This window comes from Armigeres subalbatus, chromosome 3 (assembly GCF_024139115.2).
Source record: "Armigeres subalbatus isolate Guangzhou_Male chromosome 3, GZ_Asu_2, whole genome shotgun sequence".
NCBI classification, from domain to species: Eukaryota; Metazoa; Arthropoda; class Insecta; order Diptera; family Culicidae; genus Armigeres; species Armigeres subalbatus.
In genome coordinates, this window is record NC_085141.1 from 334144899 (window position 1) to 334166058 (window position 21160).

Below are 21160 nucleotides of genomic sequence, written 5' to 3' on the forward strand. Positions count from 1 at the left end.
TGAGCATCCTGAGAGGAGGCTTCTTCCAATCTATTGAAAGGCGGCTTCAAGCCTTTGAAAGAAGCTTCCAAGCTTATAGAAGGCTTCAAGCTTGATAGAGAGGCGTCCGGGCCTTAAAACAAGTCTCTCCGGCTCTTTAAAGGAAGTCCGGGCCCTTAAACAAGACTTCCGGGACTCTTTAAAGGTTTGCAAAGGAGGCTTCAGGCCTCTTAAAAGGAGGCTTTGGGCCTCTGGCAGGAGCTCGGACCTCTTTGGGAGGCTCTTAGAAGTAGGCTCGAGCCCTAAAGGGCGTTTTGACAGTAGCCTTCTGATCCTTCTTAGAACGAGGTTTCTAGATTTCTTGAAAGGATCGTCCAAGCCTTTGAAAGGGACTTTCGAACAGTTTAAGAACGCTTCCAGGCGTAAAAATGCTTCTAATCCTCTTACAACGAGACAACCCAGTTTTTCGAAAAAACTCATCCTGTCAAACGAAGGCTTCCGAATCGAATGATTTTAGTTAAGAAGCATTCAACATTTTGTTTTGACCGGTAGATCGCATAGTTTTTTTAATTTGTTCATTCGTTCGATTTTTGTTACCGTAGCCCTGTTGAGAAGTCAGGATTCTGTTGGCTTTGATTTCTGATCGCATGATATATTAGTACAAGACAAAGTTTTGAATACAAAATACTAAATTATCAAAACATTATCAATATGTTTGATTGGAATTGTACTAAGTCCGCCACTAGCATTTTTGTCCAGCAGGTAGCACCCTGGGGTACATGTAAATTGGTTGAGAAACGATGATATCTGGTGTTCGGTGGTCATGCATGAATTGCGCTTTGTTCCAGTTGAAACAAGCGCGATCTTCATAGTTTCCAGTAGCCATCGAACAAGCGAGTACAGTGTATGTCTTAGTCGTCGCGAAGTAGTTAATATATCGAATTAGTCTTCGGGAAAATACGTTAGTCACGAGTTGCTTTTCCTTTTTTTTATCATCATGGATATGGCGTCACTCAAAAGAAATAATTAGTAGCAATACGTAACCGAAACGAAGTACACTTGATCTCGGAAACCTTCTTTCAAGTGGATCGAAGGATTTCAAGAGGCTCGGAAGCTTCCTTTCAAGAGGCTCTGAAGCCTCCTCTCAAGAGGCATTCTTTCAAGAGGTAATGAAGCCTCCTTTCAAAAGGCTCGGAAGCCTCCTTTCAAGAGGCTCGGAAGCCTTCTTTCAAGAGGCTCGGGAGCCTCCTTTCAAGAGGCTCGGAAGCCTCCTTTCAAAAGGCTCGGGAGCCTCCTTTCAAGAGGCTCGGAAGCCTCCTTTCAAGAGGCTCGGAAGCCTCCTTTCAAGAAGCTCAGAAGCCTCCTTTCAAGAGGCTCGGAAGCTTCCATTCAAGAGGCTCGGAAGCCTCCTTTCAAGAGGCTCGGAAGCCTCCTTTCAAGAGGCTCGGAAGCCTCCTTTCAAGAGGCTCGGAAGCCTCCTTTCAAGAGGCTCGGAAGCCTCCTTTCAAGAGGCTCGGAAGCCTCCTTTCAAGAGGCCTCAAGCCTCCTTTCAAGAGGCCTCAAGCCTCCTTTCAAGAGGCCTCAAGCCTCCTTTCAAGAGGCCTCAAGCCTCCTTCCAAAAAAGCTCCAAGCCTCCTTTCAAGAGGCTCAGAGCCTCCTTTCAAGAGGCTCAGAAGCCTCCTTTCAAGAGGCTCGGAAGCCTCCTTTCAAGAGGCTCGGAAGCCTCCTTTCAAGAGGCTCGGAAGCCTCCTTTCAAAAAGGTCGGAAGCCTCCTTTCAAGAGGCTCGGAAGCTTCCTTTCAAGAGGCTCTGAAGCCTCTTCTCAAGAGGCTTTGAAGCCTTCTTTCAAGAGGTAATGAAGCCTCCTTTCAAAAGGCTCTGAAGCCTCCTTTTAAAGAGGCTCGGAAGCCTCCTTCCAAGAGGCTCTGAAGCCTCCTTTCAAGAGGCTCGGAAACCTCCTTTCAAGAGGCTCGGAAGCCTCCTTTCAAGAGGCTCGGAATCCTTCTTTCAAGAGGCTCGGAATCCTCCTTTCAAGAGGCTTGGAATCCTCCTTTCAAGAGGCTCGGAAGCCTCCTTTCAAGAGGCTCGGAAGCCTCCTTTCAAGAGGCTCGGAAGCCTCCTATCAAGAGTACCTCAATTGATGCAAAAGTTCGAAGGGGTACCTCTCATTAAAAAGGTTGAGAACCGCTGAGATAGATAATTTATCATTTTCGCTACGACTAAAACACGCATTGCACTCGCTTGTTTCATGGTTACTGAATATTCAAAAGGATGATCACAATTGGGGTGAACGTTTTGAAAATTTTTATGTTACTTTTATGTCGCGTCGTCATAAAATGGCAAAAGAGGCGAAAGACGCTATAAGCTATGCAGCGCTCCTCAATAATATTAGAAAGGATCCGTACCTGAGAGACTTGCACGAGAATGTGGGGAAGGACAAGCGCACCCAGATCGGAGAAAAGCTCTTCGAGTTGAAGCAGCATCCTCTAGTGATGCAGACGGATCCTTCAAGGGGAGTTAGAAGAATTCCTTGACAGTCTATCTCGGATCTCTCGAGAATACTCGAGGTTTGGACGAAACCCTCCAGAGAGTTCAGACGAATCCCACAAAGGAATTCAGAAGCAACCCTCGAAGGAATTAAAAGGAACCCCTCGAAAGCATTCTGATGAGTCCATTCAAAATTATTTAGAGGATTCAGATGAATCCCTTGAGGGGATTCAGACGGAAACCTTGAGAAAATTAAACAACTGTTTCAAGAAGATTCAGACGATTTTTTTTAGGGGAATCAGACAGCAACCTTAAGGAAATTAAGACGAAACCCTTGAGGACAATATTACGTATCCCTCGAGGGGTTTCAAACGAGTCTCTCGAGGGGGTTCCGTCTAGGGGTTTTAAACGTATCTCTCCAAGGAATTCTAACGAATCCCTTTGAAGACATTCAGACGATTCAAACGATCCAGATGAATCCCTCGAGATGAACCATAAAAAAAGCCCTAGAAGAGATTGGTTCAAACGAATCTCGCGAAGAATTCTGACGAATCCCTTTGAAGAGATTTAAACAATTATTTTAGACGATCCCGTCTTGAACGAATCGGATTCAAACGAATTTCTAGAGCGGATTTAGATGAATCTATCGACAGAACTCAGATGAAACCTTCAAGGGTATTCATAAGAAACTCTCGATGGGATTTAGACGGATCGCCTCAGGAGATTCAGAAGAATCCTTCGGAAGCCAATCCCTTTACGATTAGACGATTCAGACGAATCCTTTGAAAGGATTTGAATCAACCTCCCGAGAGGATTTAGACAAATCCCTCGAAGGGATTCAGACGAATCCATCGCGAGAATTCAGGTGGAACTCTGGGTGAAATTCAGACTAATCGCTTTAGTGGACTCAGACGACTCCCTTGAGGAGTAACAGATGGCTCTATCAAAGGGATTCAGTTGAATCTCTGATGGGGATTCTGTCGAAACCCTCAAGGAGATTAAGGCGAAAATCTCGATGAGATTCTGATTTCCTGTAACGATCGCTCCAGGGGATTCAGATTAATCCTTTGAAGATATTCAAACAATTTCAGACGAATCCCTCGAAAGCCTTGTAATGAATCCTTTCAAAGGAATTCAGACGATTATTTGAAGATTCAAACGAAACTTTCGAGGGGATTTGCAGGATGTTCAATAAGTTCGAATACACTTTCAAAAAATGTTTGAAAATTGAGATTAAATTATTTCTTTTTCCGGTTGCATTTCATTGGAAGTATTGTTTATAAGGGACGTTTGTAACATTTCTTTAGGAATGACTTCTATTTTGTACTTCTTCACGAGCTTCAAACGATTCTAAAACCCATTGCAAGCGGCACGCACGGTCTGCATGGGCATTTCGTTCCAGATTTTGAGAATTACGTCTTGAACTGGTCCAAGTTACTGACCTTGTATTCGTACAGCTTTAACATAATAAAGGACCAAACAAAAAAGTTAAGAGGGTTCAAATCCGGGAAGCTGGGAAGTCGCAATGTTTTGTCCAAAAAGTCGATGAAATTATCCCCATATTAGGCTAAAATCGCAATTTCCGCGTATAAAGGGTTATCGTCCTATTGGAACACGTAGGGCTTATCTCCGTCTTATCACCGGGCCACTGGGGGCATCAATCGTCCTCAAAATCTCAGTTTTGTAGTACACCGCAATGATTTTGGCCTCCAAAAAAAGCTATTTATGATGCCCCAATCCAATTTCAACGCGCGTAATAAACAAACAACAAGTGACAGAATGTCAACACCACACACATCCGAGAGCGTATATATACCGCTAACGCTGACACCAATACTGATATAGAATATGTACATTGGGCTTACAAACACAATGATCAAACATTTGTATTCGAACTTATTGTACACCCTGTAGATGAATCCCCCACAGAGATTAAGACCAATCCCGCGCATGGATTTAGACGAATCCATTTTATGAATAGATACGAATAACTCGCGAGGGGTTCAGCAGAATTCTTCGCAGGTACTTCAGACGAATACTTTGCATGAACCTCAGGCAAAACTCTGGCAGGGGAATGCCTCGTAGGGGTTTTATTTTTTCGTTAGGGGTCGTACTATTCTATAAGCTTTATAGTTCTAATTATTTATGCTTGGAAAACATAAATGCTATCACCTATCACAAGACGAAATAAGTACTATTTATTATTTAGTACTATTAGTACTATAAGTACTATTAGTACAATCTAGTACGATTTAGTATTATTAGTACGATTTAGTACTATTTCGTACTGTTAACACTATTCAATACCGGTAGTACTATTTAATACTGTTTAGTACTGTTAGTACTATTTAGTACTATTAGTGCTATTTAGTACATTTGAATTCATCACGTTGAAATTTTTACAGTTACGCATTTCGACCTCAACTGTAAGGCCGTCTTCAGTGTCTCGTACTTGACTCGACTAATGTCAAGTCTGAAAATATTACAATGTTGTGGAATTAAAAAGAATAGTACTAAACTCGTCTTATGACAGGTAAAGACATTCCGATAAAAGAGTTTAATAATTCTATTAACTTTATCTCATATAGGTAATGTTTTATGATAAAATTGCTATGTATTAAGATTATGTGATCCCGAAGAAAACAGTTTTTAACTTCAATACAAATTATTTTAAAAAAACTGTCCAAACACCGCTCCACGGCTTCATTTGATATAAGCGTTTTTATGTAAAACCCTAATTAAACCATCTAGCGGTGTTGTTAAAATAGTTAAAACGCATATGAGAGACGAAATCGCACGACTTAGCCCGCCAGAATGAAACTGTCAGTGTCGTCAAAATTATATCATCGTCATGCAGTTTACAATTGCTTTAGAATTTGCCGTAAACGGAGAGCAAAAGGAATTGGCAACAATGGGGAAGAATTGGCAACAATGGGGGGTTCCGGAGGAACTTCCGGAGGAATACCTGGAGGAACTTCCGGAGGAATTCCTGGAGGAACTTCCGGAGGAATTCCCGGAGGAACTTCCGGAGGGATTCCTGGAGGAACTTCCGGAGGAATTCCTGGAGGAAATTCCGGAGGAATTCCTGGAGGAACTTCCGGAGGAATTCCTGGAGGAACTTCCGGAGGGATTCCTGGAGGAACTTCCGGAGGAATTCCTGGAGGAACTTCCGGAGGAATTCCTGGAGGAACTTCCGGAGGAATTCCTGGAGGAACTTCCGGAGGAATTCCTGGAGGAACTTCCGGAGGAATTCCTGGAGGAACTTCCGGAGGAATTCCTGGAGGAACTTCCGGAGGAATTCCTGGAGGAACTTCCGGAGGAATTCCTGGAGGAACTTCCGGAGGAATTCCTGGAGGAACTTCCGGAGGAATTCCTGGAGGAACTTCCGGAGGAATTCCTGGAGGAACTTCCGGAGGAATTCCTGGAGGAACTTCCGAGGAATTCCTGGAGGAACTTCGGAGGAATTCCTGGAGGAACTTCCGGAGGAATTCCTGGAGGAACTTCCGGAGGAATTCCTGGAGGAACTTCCGGAGGAATTCCTGGAGGAACTTCCGGAGGAATTCCTGGAGGAACTTCCGGAGGAATTCCTGGAGGAACTACCGGAGGAATTCCTGGAGGAACTTCCGGAGGAATTCCTGGAGGAACTTCCGGAGGAATTCCTGGAGGAACTTCCGGAGGAATTCCTGGAGGAACTTCCGGAGGAATTCCTGGAGGAACTTCCGGAGGAATTCCTGGAGGAACTTCCGGAGGAATTCCTGGAGGAACTTCGGAGGAATTCCTGGAGGAACTTCCGGAGGAATTCCTGGAGGAACTTCCGGAGGAATTCCTGGAGGAACTTCCGGAGGAATTCCTGGAGGAACTTCCGGAGGAATTCCTGGAGGAACTTCCGGAGGAATTCCTGGAGGAACTTCCGGAGGAATTCCTGGAGGAACTTCCGGAGGAATTCCTGGAGGAACTTCCGGAGGAATACCTGGAGGAACTTCCGGAGGAATTCCTGGAGGAACTTCCGGAGGAATTCCCGGAGGAACTTCCGGAGGAATTCCCGGAGGAACTTCCGGAGGGATTCCTGGAGGAACTTCCGGAGGAATTCCTGGAGGAAATTCCGGAGGAATTCCTGGAGGAACTTCCGGAGGAATTCCTGGAGGAACTTCCGGAGGAATTCCTGGAGGAACTTCCGGAGGAATTCCTGGAGGAACTTCCGGAGGAATTCCTGGAGGAACTTCCGGAGGAATTCCTGGAGGAACTTCCGGAGGAATTCCTGGAGGAACTTCCGGAGGAATTCCTGGAGGAACCAAGAGAATCGAAGGAATTCCTGGAGGAACTTCCGGAGGAATTCCTGGAGGAACTTCCGGAGGAATTCCTGGAGGAACTTCCGGAGGAATTCCTGGAGGAACTTCCGGAGGAATTCCTGGAGGAACTTCCGGAGGAATTCCTGGAGGAACTTCCGGAGGAATTCCTGGAGGAACTTCCGGAGGAATTCCTGGAGGAACTTCCGGAGGAATTCCTGGAGGAACTTCCGGAGGAATTCCTGGAGGAACTTCCGGAGGAATTCCTGGAGGAACTTCCGGAGGAATTCCTGGAGGAACTTCCGGAGGAATTCCTGGAGGAACTTCCGGAGGAATTCCTGGAGGAACTTCCGGAGGAATTCCTGGAGGAACTTACGGAGGAACTTCCGGAAGAATTCCTGAAGAAAATTCCGGAGGATTACGATGATGGACCGACTGAAATTTCGATATTTTGGGAGTTTTTCTTTGCATGCAGTTTTTCAGAGTGTAAAATAATCGAAATATTTTGGTGAAGTCCACCTTTCTTCACTTGTCAGCTCACTTCCAGACACATTCATAGTCGGCTCTTAATTCCAGAGTCAAAACAGAGTTTTATTACTATTCGGTTTTGACTCTGGCATTAAGACTGCATGCCAAGAAAAACGCCCAAATACTTCCAGAGGAATTCCTGGAGGAACTTCCAGAGGAATTCCTGGAGGAACTTCCGGAGGAATTCCTGGAGAATACTGGAAATATGTATAACATTTATAGACAGTTTCTAATATAGAACAAACTAATGATCTGAAGAATATTTAAATATAATGCCTTTAAATTGATAACATTTTATTTTCAACTCCTGCAGAAACAGGAAACTGCTTATGAAACATTTTTGACCGAAATAAGATTTTAATGTATTCTGTCTACTCGTTCAGAGATGTATGACATTTTTTTTTCGTTCATTTGAGGAACTTTGAAGAGCAATTCAAGCTCTATCTGGTAAGAGGGCGAATGTCGCAAGAGAGAATTCTCTTCGTCGACTTCCCCTCTTTTGAATAAAAGTGACAATCAGGGGATTTCTTTGCACTTTATCACCTCAGAATGCAAGTTCGCCTAGTTTCGTATCGTTCTGAGGTGATAAATCACAAAGAAATCCGCTGCTTGTCACTTTTATAAAAAAGAGGGGAAGTCGACGAAGAGAATCCTCTCTTGCGACATTCGCCCTTATTCCACATAGAGCTTGAATTATGGAGCACGGCTTGCCAATTCCAAACAAAAAGTACCCCAGAACGCTGAGTTTTGCCTAAAATTGTTTATCTGTATCGAAGAAATCGAAAGATTCGGTGCTAATTTGTTTAAAAACAATATTTTTTTCAACCGTCTAAGACGAGTTTAGTACTTTCCATTTAATTCCACTACGTTTTGTTATCTTTGCAGATACATATTTCGACCTCGACTTTTTCTGAGAAAACAACAAAATTTTCTCAGAATTGTGTAAAATGTATATATGCAGTTTCTTAAACATATGATTCATTTATTTTCAACTCGTAGCTGAGGTGTAACATAGATATTTTACATTAGCCTTAACTGTCGTTTCGACTTACCTACATCATCGCTCGAACGCTAAACATTTTTCAGATGTCGCCGCGGCACTTCGGCTTCGCAAATTATGCTAACTAGACCGCAAAAGATCATGTAACTAGTTCACGTCCTTAATGCTGTCATTAAGTTACAAATATATTTGAAATTAAGTGGTCAGTTCTCATAGTTACTCAGCGCTGTGACAGCAGGGCTGTCATTAAATTACAAAGTACCCATTAAAGGGACTGCTGATTGCTAAACTACCCGAGAGATAATTTTGCGCGCACCATTTGTCACAATTACCTCACCTGGAGCCTACCCAATTACCAGACACAAAACGCGCGGCTCGACATAAAAAGCCTCCGCGGACGATGACGGGAAACACCTTTAACCCCGCCAAGCACGCCAAGGCTTGGAGTTAAGTCGCGTTTCCAGTCCTCTGAAACCGGTCCAGGCCGCCGAACTGTGGCTCTTGTCGCCGTACGATGTCGGAACGAATGACAACAAACAATTTAGATTAAAATTGTTCAAATAATTAGCGGAGATTTCTTTTCACGCGCCGCCCGCCACCACCCTGCGAGGTGCATCGAAAGAGAAAAAAAAAGACAAAACAGAGAAGTCCATCGCGCCACCAAAACTGCCGCGTCGAGCCATCGAGCATGTTTGCGTAAATGTTGTTTTTATTATTATTAGCTGGAGATTAATTTCCACTAACAAGCCGGCTTGCTCCGCGCACTAACCCCTCGCGGTTGTTCGCTATAAAGACTTAAAGCCGGATCCCGGTTCTGCGATGGTGGCGGGCGGCGCAATATGGGAGGAGCTCTGTCTGTGGCGGCAGCGGCGGCGACGGCGACACAATTTGACGTTGTCATGGAGATAGCCTTTTTTGCACCGTGCCGCATGCTGTCACTCGGGAACCGGCTGCCAAACACGTGTTTATCTTAATGGATTTGCCCCACAACCATCAGTTAGTAGAAACATTTCATTACAAGATAAACCAAAATATGGTGATAGATTGCTGGGTGGGAATGGGTTGCTCTGCGCGATCACAACACTGCGCGGGATTGGATCGTAAATTACTTCAGAAAGATTGAACCAGGAGCAACGTGTGAAAAAAAAAATATTCAGAAAAATCGTCAAAATGTGTCGCACTGTCACAGTTAATCAACATTCTTCGTCAAGTTGATTCATGAGATATTGGTTTTAGGTAGAGGTGATGAGAAAGATATTCAGTTACTGAGAGGTCCTTGATCACAGAATTGTGACATTATTTCCAATTTAAACAATAAATGTAATTTATAAGATTTGTCATTCAGCTTTGTTCAGATTGGCGTAAATAAAAAGTTTTCTCACATACATTCAATAATGAAGAGCAAAAAGAGAAAATTATTCATTTACGAACAATGCAACACGTTTCTTTTTCGCCTATTTTTAAACAGCTAACAATGCTCAACGTTTCGTCTAGATATAGCATTGGCACCTTTTAGCCAAACCCAATGATCAAAGACCACGCAAAAAAATTGAAGCCCGAGAAACGCCCACCGGCTACGGACGGGTCCGTTATTTTTATTTGTTTTCACGGCTTAATATTTGTCTGTTTGCATTATTAATCGATCCCGAGACGACGATAATCCACTTAAATGTGAATTTATTTTCGCCGTTTGTCGAGTGTCGCCCCAGTCAGTGTTCTACTCCGCTCTCCCCCTCTCGTCACAGAAGCAAACTTTCATCACGATTTCTGACATTGACTCGATTAGCTTCGTCGTATGGTTAACTGCGGGGATTCGAAACTGGTCACGACTCGGGGAATTTGCGCATGGTGTGCCGATTATTTTTTTTTTTTTTCCGGCCGGCTTGGCGACGCGCACGATTATGCAAATGTGGGTGGAGACAAAGTGCCAATATTTGGCTGGAGCTTAAAAGTGTTTGGATTGACTGCGTGGAAAGGAGTGACGAAGAGTCACCTTCCCTTGTTGCATTTATGGGATTTGGACTGTGTGATGATCTGGTATGGTAACTATTTGGCCAAATTTGATGCAAATTTATGGAGCTTCAAATATTCGTCAGAGGTTCTGAAAAGGAATGCAGACTTTTTTTAATTCAACCAGATCCTAAAGCCCACTTGGGACTTCGAACAGTGTCGGTATGCTGTAGAAATCCGCGCAGAACGAAGTCTTGAGCTTCTTTAAATATTCCATAAAAAATATTATATAAAATAAAAATATGATTTCTAGTAGGCTCAAATTTATAATCAATTTGGTTGACCATATAATGTATTAAATAACGACTATGAGGTATATCACATGCGATTAAAAGCAGCAATAAATTACCTTACACTTACCTGATTCGAAAGTAAGACCATCGAACACGTAGCGTCAACAATCCTGACATCGAACCGCAAACAAAAACACGTTTGCTCTTATCGCTCCAGCTATTACACGGCAGCGATGTTTAAGATAACGCCCGATAACAAAACTTTGGTTCCGTCATCGAATTCCAATTAAAATCAACTTGAAGCCGGTGGTGATCCGATTTTTTATTAAGGTTTTGTGTGATTTTGCATTTTCTGCTGTCTCATTGAATTCACGAATTATCTGATCAGTTTGATTTTGTGGCTTGGCGCCATTGCCATCCCTTCAAGTGCAATAAGTAACGAAATGCGCCAAAGAATTTGGACATAGATCACACAACGCATTGCAAGGAAGACACCATCCCGAGTGCAGTTAGTTGTCGATTCCACTCACAAACCCGTAGGCCCATCAAATCAGCCTGTGCTTGTTGTGGCTCATCCATATTTCGAATCACGTCCGCGACATAAACATACCGTTTACCGATATCGGATGGGACCTTTCGCCTCGTTCCAAGCGCACTAACACACCTACTGCCATACCTACACACGGTGCGGTGATTACGCCGAAACTCGCCGCATCATGGCGCGCATGTTAATCATGGTCCAGCGCTGATCGCGCTGCGCAGATCGTGGTCTACAACTTAGCAGCACGGGGCACGCTGAACGACGGACGACGGCGACGCGACGTGTTGTGTTGTTGGGTGATCTCCCGCCGGCCTATACACGGTCGACAGATGAGAGACAACTGGAACTAAATTGGCCCGATCAGAATGCTGGACGAAAAACAAAAACTCACTGCAGAAGGTTCACTGGCCGCGATCGGCACTAAGATGAGGGAAAGTCAGAGTCAAAATTGATTTTGTTTAAAATTCGTGAAACGAGCTGTTGTTGTTGATCGATAAAATTTAGAATGGAATCGTTAGAAGCGCATCTATCCGACAATGCATCCGAAATCTTTGAATCAAATTATGGAATGCTTCGCATGAAGTTCTGAACAAGTTTCCGAATTTGGTTTCCGTCTGGAAAGTTGGAGTGGGAAAATAAAATGACGTATTCGCAATGTGAAGTTGAATGAACAGAAAACGAGGGAGCCCTTAGAACGAGAAAGTTCTAAGGGGACATGTTCAACGAAATCAACAATAAATGTAAGACATTGACACCTCTTTGATTCGAATAGCTCATGTGTTTTGTACTAAATTTCATCGAAAGATTTCAAGTGTTTTATAATTTGTGAGAAATTAGTGAAATTTTACTAAAAAATAATTTTTAGTATTTACCTAGATCTTTTGTGCGATTACCGAAGTAAATACACACTTGTTTTGCGAACACTGGTATTTGTTCTCATCCTTCAAAATATTTGGGCTCAACCGGGATTTGAACCCGGGACCTCTCGCACCCAAAGCGAAAATCATACCCCTAGACCATTGAGCCACTTAATGAATTCAATGCTTTAAATATTCGCGATTTTAAAAAGTTGCCATCACCATACTCTTTGGGAGAAAAACTCAGCACTGAGTTTTTCGCATCTGTTGCTAAAATTCTGATGGAAAATGTATTGTATATCCCTCAAAGGGCACATTTTGCGCCTTTGTTTCATATACCACATAGACAGGTTTTGATCAGGTTCAAATACCTCTCCTGCAGCGTGGACAATTGCTCATATAAATTTTCAATTCAATTTGCAATACTTCCCAACCTACCAACATTGTCAAATGGTGGGCCCTCAAGTATAACAAATTTTGGCAGCACCATTTTAGATTTTAATAAAACTTTTTGACCATGTAGAGAAAGGTGGTCGATTGTCAGCACCCTTTTGTTTTTGGTTCATAACTATCGTCCAATTGAACAATTTGATATTTTGATATTTGCATACCAATAGAAGCATTTAGGCATAAGCTGATAACTGGTGAGCAAATTTGATTTATTCTATGCATTAGAAAATGTTTAATAATAATTTTGTTAAGTTTGGTTTTTATGCCGTTTAGAAAATGGTGGTCGGTTGTCGGCACCCCAAAAAACATTCAAAACGGAAAAATATGAACTGTTATGGCTGGAAGTATCAAGATTTATTATGTAAAGGGCAATGAAATTAATTTTAAGTACATTATACACCAAGTTTTCAAAAATACTGTGAACTCGATGTTCTGTAACTCGATATTTTCCCTTTCTCGATAGAAAATCAAAGTCCCTTGAATCTAGCATACTGTGCTCCCTGCGTAAGTCGATATTTTTAAGTCGAAGTAATTTTCCAATGCATTTTCAGCTCGTTAACTCGATATTGTCAGAAACAGTTCATATACATGATATACACAATGTCGGGCCTTTTGACCGAATATCGTTTAGCCGAACGCCATTTAGCCATGTGCCGTTTGGCGGACCGGGCCATGTGAAAAGTGAGAAGAGAGAAGTGAAAGTAAGAGGTAAGAAGTGAAAAGTGAGAAGGGAAAAGTATAAAGTGAAAAGAGAATAGTGACAGTGAGAAGAGAGAAGTGCGAAATGAGAAGTAATAAGTGAGTAATAAAAAGTGAGAAGTGAGTAATGAAAAGAAGAGAAGTGCGAAATACGAAGTGAGAAGTGAAAAAAGAGAAGTAAGAAGAGAGAAGAGTGAAGTGAATAGTAAGATAGGAGAAGTGAAAAGAGAGTAATGAAAAATGAGAAGTGACAAACGAGAAGTGAGTAGTGCGAAATATGAAGTGAGAAGAGAAAAGTGAGGAGTAAAAATGAGAAAAGAGAAGTGAAAAATGAGAAGTGAGTAGAGATCACTACTCGCTTCTCAGTTGTCACTGCACACATCTCACTACTCAGTACTCACTTCTATTTTCCAGTGCTGACTTCTAACAGTAATTACTCTGTACTCAATTCGGAGATTTCATCTTTCACTACTCAGTTCTCACTATTCAATATACGAAAATATACGTTTCCCATACTATTTTCCATACAATCTTCAGACGCGATGCGGAAAGCGGGGAAGCAACCAATCGGGCACAAATTCTGCACAGTTGTTTGAAACCCAGAATGGTTTCGAAAAACCATTGATTTGAAAAAAAAAATACCATGACGCCCCACTCTAGTATTGGTGGGTATGAAGCGGTGACAATTCGTGAATCATGAGGAAAACATTGGATAATTAATATTTTATTTGAAACGAAATTTGTGTAATGTAATTTAATAAATATTTAGGTGTGATTCATGTATGTCACGATTTTGTCACATTCTCATTTCGTCAACACAATTATTCCGTTTTTAACAACAAGAAAATTCAATCATTAGAGATTTAGCTTTTAAAATAAAATAATTTGGGATAGTTTATAGCCAAATGTTGTATTTATAATATTCCAAGCACTGGCGGTAATAAGGCCGTAACTAACAAGAGAGGATTCTCTTCATCGACATCCCCTCATCGAAATAGAGCCTACTTTTAAGAAGTTCGGAAACCTCCTTTCAAGAGGCCCGGAAGCCTCTTTTCAAGAGGCCGGAAGCCTCCTTTCAAGAGGCCGGAAGCCTCCTTTCAAGAGGCCCGGAAGCCTCCTTTCAAGAGGCCCGGAAGCCTCCTTTCAAGAGGCCCGCAAGCCTCCTTTCAAGAGGCCCGGAAGCCTCCTTGCAATAGGCCTGGAAGCCTCTTTTGAAGAGATTCGGAAGCCTCCGTTCAAGAGGCCCGGAAGCCTCCTTTCAAGAGGCCAGGAAGCCTACTTCCAAGATGCCTGGAAGCTTCTTTTCAAGAGGCCCGGAAGCCTCCTTCCAAGAGGCCCGGAAGCCTCCTTTCAAGAGGCCTGGAAGCTTCCTTTCAAGAGGCCTGGAAGCCTCCTTTCAAGAGGCCTGTTGTTGATTTTTCTCGTTTGTTGATTTTTCCCATACCTGCTTGGAAGCCTCCTTTCAAGAGGCCTGGAAGCCTTTTTTCAAGAGGCCTGGAAGCCTCCTTTCAAGAGGCCTGGAAGCCTCCTTTCAAGAGGCCTGGAAGCCTCCTTTCAAGAGGCCTGGAAGCCTCCTTTCAAGAGGCCTGGAAGCCTCCTTTCAAGAGGCCTGGAAGCCTCCTTTCAAGAGGCCTGGAAGCCTCCTTTCAAGAGGCCTGGAAGCCTTCTTTCAAGAGGCCTGGAAGCCTCCTTTCAAGAGGCCTGGAAGCCTCCTTTCAAGAGGCCTGGAAGCCTCCTTTCAAGAGGCCTGGAAGCCTCCTTTCAAGAGGCCTGGAAGCCTCCTTTCAAGAGGCCTGGAAGCCTCCTTTCAAGAGGCCTGGAAGCCTCCTTTCAAGAGGCCTGGAAGCCTCCTTTCAAGAGGCCTGGAAGCCTCCTTTCAAGAGGCCTGGAAGCCTCATTTCAAGAGGCCTGGAAGCCTCCTTTCAAGAGGCCTGGAAGCCTCCTTTCAAGAGGCCTGGAAGCCTTCTTTCAAGAGGCCTGGAAGCTTCCTTTCAAGAGGCCTGGAAGCCTCCTTTCAAGAGGCATGGAAGCCTCCTTTCAAGAGGCCTGGAAGCCTCCTTTCAAGAGGCCTGGAAGCCTCCTTTCAAGAGGCCTGGAAGCCTCATATCAAGAGGCCTGGAAGCCTCCTTTCAAGAGGCCTGGAAGCCTCCTTTCAAGAGGCCCGGAAGCCTCACTTTCAAGAGGCTTTCAAGAGGCCCGGAAGCCTCCTTTTCAAGAGGCCCAGACCCCTCCTTTTCAAGAGGCCCGGAAGCATCCTTTTCAAGAGGCCCGGAAGCCTCCTTTTCAAGAGGCCCGGAAGCTTCCTTTCAAGAGGCCCGGAAGTCTCCTTTCAAGAGGCCCTGGAAGCCTCCTTTCAAGAGGCCCGGAAGCCTCTTTTTCAAGAGATTCGGAAGCCTCCATTTCAAGAGATTCGGAAGCCTCCGTTCGAGTGGCCCAGAAGCCTCCTTTCAAGTTGTCCGGAAGCCTCCTTTCAAGTGGCCTGGAAGGTTTTTTTCAGGAGGCCCGAAAGGTTCCTTTCAAGAGGCCCGGAAGCCGCCTTTCAAAAGGCCCGGAAGCTACCTCGCAAAAGGCCCGGAAACCTCATTTCCAGAGCCCCAGAAGCCTCCTTTCAAGAGGCTCGGAAGCTTCCTTCCAAGAGGCCCAGAAGCCTCCTTTCAAGAGGCCCGGAACCTACTTTCAAGAGGCCCGGAAACCTCCTTTCTAGAGGCCCGGAAGCCTCCTTTCAAGAGGCCCGGAAGCCTCCTTTCAAGAGGCCCGGAAGCCTCCTTTCAAGAGGCCCGGAAGCCTCCTTTCAAGAGGCCCGTAAGCCTCTTTTTCAAGAGGCCCGGAAGCCTCCATTTCAAGAGGCCTGGAATCCTCCTTTCAAGAGGCCCGTGAGCCTCCTTTCAAGAGTACCGGAAGCCTCCTTTTAAGAGGCCCGAAAGCCTCCTTTCAAGAGGCCCGGAAGCCTCCTTTTAAGAGGCCCGGAAGCCTCCTTTCAAGAGGCCCGGAAGCCTCCTTTCAAGAGGCCCAGAAGCCTTCTTTCAAGAGGCCCGGAAGCCTCCTTTCAAGAGGCCCGGAAACCTCTTTTCAAGAGGCCCGGAAGCCTTCTTGCAATAGGCTGGGAAGCCTCGTTGAAGTGATTCTGAAGCCTTTTTTCAACAGGCCTGGAAGCCTCTTTTCAAGAGGCCTGGAATTCTCCTTTCAAGAGGACCGGAAGCCTCCTTCAGAAGGCCAGGAAGCCTCCTTTCAAGAGGCCCGGAAGCTTCCTTTCAAGAGGCCCGGAAGCCTTATTTCAATAGGCCTGGAAGCTTCCTTTCAATAGGCCTGGAAGCTTCCTTTCAAGAGGCCCGGAAGCCTTATTTCAAGAGGCCCAGAAGCCTCCTTTCAAGAGGCCCGGAAGCCTAGTTTCAAGAGGCCCGGAAACTTCTTTTCAAGAGGCCCGGAAGCCTCCTTTCAAGAGGCCCAGAAGCCTCCTTTCAAGAGGCCCGGAAACCTCCTTTCAAGAGGCCCGGAAGCCTCCTTTCAAGAGGCCTGGAAGCCTTCTTGCAATAGGCTCGGAAGCCTCGTTGAAGTGATTCGGAAGCCTTTTTTCAACAGGCCTGGAAGCCTCTTTTCAAGAGGCCTGGAATTCTCCTTTCAAGAGGCCCGGAAGCCTCCTTTCAAGAGGCCCGGAAGCCTCCTTTCAAGAGGCCCGGAAGCCTCCTTTCAAGAGGCCCGGAAGCCTCCTTTCAAGAGGCCCGGAAGCCACCTTGCAAGAGGCCCGGAAACCTCATTTCGAGAGGCCCGGAAGCCTCCTTTCAAGAGGCCCGGAAGCCTTATTTCAAGAGGCCCGGAAGCCTTCTTTCAAGAGGCCTGGAAGCTTCCTTTCAAGAGGCCCGGAAGCCTCCTTTCAAGAGGCCCGGAAGCCCCTTCCAAAAGGCCTGGAAGCCTCCTTTCAAAAGGCCAGAAAGCCTCCTTTCAAGAGGCCCGGGACCCTCCTTTCAAGAGGCCCGGAAGCCTCCTTTTAAGAGGCCCGAAAGCCTCTTTTCAAGAGGCCCGGAAGCCTCCTTTCAAGAGGCCCGGAAGCCTCCTTTCAAGAGGCCTGGAAACCTCCTTTCTAGAGGCCCGGAAGCCTCCTTTCAAGAGGCCCGGAAGCCTCTTTTCAAGAGGCCCGGAAGCCTATTTTCAAGAGGCCTGGAAGCCTCCTTTCAAGAGGCCCAGAAGCCTTCTTTCAAAAGGCCCGAAGCCTCCTTTCAAGAGGCCCGAAACCTCTTTCAAGAGGCCCGGAAGCCTTCTTGCAATAGGCTCGGAAGCCTCGTTAAAGTGATTCGGAAGCCTTTTTTCAACAGGCCTGGAAGCCTCTTTTCAAGAGGCCTGGAATTCTCCTTTCAAGAGGCCCGGAAGCCTCCTTCAAGAGGCCAGAAAGCCTCCTTTCAAGAGGCCCGGAAGCTTCCTTTCAAGAGGCCCGGAAGCTTTATTTCAAGAGGCCCGGAAGCCTTCTTTCAAGAGGCCCAGAAGCCTCCTTACAAGAAGCCCGGAAGCCTCCTTTCAAGATGCCCGGAAGCCTCCTTTCAAGAAGCTCGGAAGCCTCCTTTCAAGAGGCCCGGAAGCCACCTTTCAAGAGGCCCGGAAGCCTCCTTTCAAGAGGCCCGGAAGGTTCCTTTCAAGAGGCCCGGAAACCTCCTTTCATGAGGCCCGGAAACCTCCTTTCAAGAGGCCCGGAAGCCTCCTTTCAAGAGGCCCGGAAGCCTACTTCCAAGAGGCCCGGAAACCTCTTTTCAAGAGGCCCGGAAACCTACTTTCAAGAGGTCCGGAAACCTCCTTTCAAGAGGCCCGGAAGGTTCCTTTCAAGAGGACCGGAAGCCACCTTGCACGAGACCAGGAAACCTCCTTTCATGAGGCCCGGAAACCTCCTTTCAAGTGGCCCGGAAGCCTCCTTTCAAGATTCCCGGAAGCCTACTTACAAGAGGCCCGGAAACCTCCTTTCAAAAGGTCCGGAAGCCTACTTTCAAGAGGCCCGGAAACCTCCTTTCAAGCGGCCCGGAAGCTTCCTTTCAAGAGTACCGGAAGCCTCCTTCCAAGAGGTCCGGAAGCCTCCTTTCAAGAGGTCCGGAAGCCTCCTTTCAAGAGGCCCGGGAGCCTCCTTTCATGAGGCCCGGAAGCCTTTTTTCAAGAGGTCCGGCAGCCTTCTTTCAAGAGGCCCGGAAGGCCCGATCTTCAACTAATCCAGCGCTTATTATCCTGGATGGACATGCCTCCCATAGGGACACGGCAGGTATTTCCGTCCATCGTCGTAGGGGCTAAAACCAACGAAAGCAACGTACATTTGCTAGAACTGCACTATAGCAGAACGTTTCTCCTGAGCTTACGATTTGGTACGTATGAGTTTTACAAAAAAGCGTCTTTTTTATTGGTTTTCGAGACTATGACGAACAGACGAAAATACCTGCCGTGTCCCCACTAAAAACTTAACGTTTCTGGAGAAAGCAAAGAGAAATTGCGTGACAGTTGTTAGCCTCCCTCCTCATTGTAGCCATCGAATGCAGCCTCTCGATGTCTCCTTTATGGGGCCATTGAAAACTTATTTCTCACAGGCAACAGAGTTAACCGATGAATTGCATTGAATGTTTCACAAGCTAACAAGGACATCCTGACGGTGAGACGAGGTTTCAAGCGAGCTCAAAAAACGCTCTCCAAAGTATCAGGATCGAAGCAAACGAAGCGGCAAACAGGGAAGGAAAATTTGGAAGACTCTATTTGTGCTGTTTGTGGGCTTTGCCCTAGTGCTTCAGTATGCGGCACAGGATGGACTAAATGCTCCGTATGCATTTCCTGGTTTCATGAATGCTCTGGGACCCAATGCCCGTCATGCGACAACTAATCATATTTTTACAAACAAATAATTTCAAAATCAGGTGTCTGTGATTTGACATGCCGATGAAATGTAATTGAAATAATGCAAATAATAAACTGTTATTATTTTCGCATCGTTTTTGATAAACATAAAAACGAAATTATTCCAAAGCAATTTATTTTATAACACAAAGTGTGCTACGTGGCCGTCTTGCCCCACAGAGGGGGCCATCCTGCCCCACATAGTAGAAGTTGAGCTACAAAACAATCAATTTTCGAATCGATAAATTTGATATTCAATTATTAAATATCAATAGTTATTTATGTTGACACACTAGAGGAGACCTGGAAACGTTGTATTAGACCATAATATAAAATAATCGGAATTTATTTACAGCTCTATATGCTCCTTTGCTTAAGGTGGCCATCTTGCCCCACATTCCCGTACTAATGGAAATTGTGAAATGAAAGTGATAGCTAACACAGTGTGGTTGTTATCCGTTCATTTTATTGTGCGAAGCAGGTAAGTCCATTCAGGAAACTCTATTATTGGGCAAAAGAAAAAAAACTCTTTGCACAGCCTCCCTGCCTAAGTCAACAAAACATGGCTGCTAAAAAACCAAGTCAAAATGATTTTCCACGCAAGTTCATTGCGTTTAATGGTTGAAGAAGTGCATGAATCTAGCGTAATGAAGCTGAAATATGTTTTATACACTTTTTTGAAGAAGCAGTGGTTAATATCCCCATAAAAATCTGAAATATTGATTAATTTGCGTAATGAGCCAACGTTGAATCTTAGGACTACATTTCCACTCTTGACGCTATATAATGTTATAAAGATTATCATTGCCAATGCTACTTGACTATATAAGAACTTTCAATGGGATTTTACATGGCAATGTAGATTAAAATGCATTTCACATAGTTGAATTGTATGAAAAGGTAGGTAAGAATACGTTTTCTATTCCTGAGAATAAACATAATTTATGAAATGTCTACAATTCTTTCAATTATATAATTACCCCGATTTTATATCCTAAGTAAAAAATCCAAATAAAATAAACATAATTAAAAACCACAAACCTGATGTAGACAGCAACGATCCTCCGAACAGCACCAATATCAGCACTACATTCCAATAAAACCGGCCACCGAATGTGACTACCGGAAGTCTCCTGTTGTGACAACTGTGGCTGCATTCAGCTGCTCGCGACAATCGCGAAATCTTCGGCCCGTAGGCCATCTCGTCATTCTCAGCCTCGGACTACCCGGCACTGGAGAAACGCTCTATTCACGTTAACTAGCCCGATGACAACAAACAACTTGATCTTTTCCCTCACCTATTTACTCTTCACATATATGTATCTTCTAATCTTCGGCTCCGTCCGAGAATCACCCCGATTTTCACCTTATTCTTCCACAACAATAAATCTTTTCGTTTTCTTCGTTTTCACCAGAATCGTAAAATTCTCCGGTTGTATGTTTTGAAGCTTACCACTTGTCAAAACTCAAAGCACGAAAGGAACCGAGGAAAAACTATAAAAACAATCACGATTTCCTCGAAACACGCAATACACGGCTCGAGTAGGTACATCGCCCAGTCTTCCAGATGTGTGGCGACGGGACCTGACTGGATGATCTTGCTGGGCAGCCTGTTTAGAACCCTCAAGGTATTTCTCTTCTTCGCACTCGAGAAGCTCTACGCGCACAGATACACCGCACTCTAGCAACAGCCCATATGCGAGATCGCCACCAACTACTATCTTCCTCCTCTGGCGGTGGACCGAACCGGAGTGGATCTCTTGTTATGATTGCCTCCTCACTACGTCGATTTCTGGCCAACACAGCGCAGCTCAGCTCAGTTTAGGGAGTTCATTTCGCCCCAGTCAGTATAGAGATATTCTTCCACACACGGTCGTCGGTCTGATGTGGTTGGTTGGTGCTGGTGAGTGAATGCTGCCCGACGACGATGGACCGGTTGAACCAGGACGGTAGGTGGACGGAATACGCGGCAGGGATGGATGGTTTCCGTGATGTATTTGTGTTTAGGGGTGTACCTGCGAAATGAAACACAAACCAACAGCCTCAATCAGTGTGAGCTAAAATGGGTGGAAAATAATAAATAAATATAAACACAGTCGAAGCCGAGACTGCGGGTGTCTGGCTTGTTTTTGTGTGGTTCAACACAGTGCACAGTGGGAATGGCTTTGAGATGTATTTGACTTGAATGCAGTATTCCATTCTGCAGGTGAAATCGTTGCATTAAATTTTATAAAT

The 21160-nt window shown here is 44.8% G+C and overlaps 1 protein-coding gene and 1 non-coding gene across 2 annotated transcripts in view; both read right to left on the reverse strand.

The window, feature by feature from the left end:
* The window catches only part of LOC134225715 (low-density lipoprotein receptor-related protein 6), a 180989-nt gene that overhangs the window by 149700 nt on the left and 10129 nt on the right, over nt 1–21160 (reverse strand). Inside the window, exon 2 of the mRNA XM_062706012.1 lies at nt 19967–20940. Within this exon, the coding sequence (XP_062561996.1) occupies nt 19967–20126 (160 nt within the window). The 5' untranslated portion in view covers nt 20127–20940. The remainder of the gene's footprint in view (nt 1–19966; nt 20941–21160) is intronic.
* Nucleotides 12018–12089, reverse strand: Trnap-ugg (transfer RNA proline (anticodon UGG)). The gene has a single exon. It is a non-coding gene; the product is annotated as a tRNA-Pro (tRNA).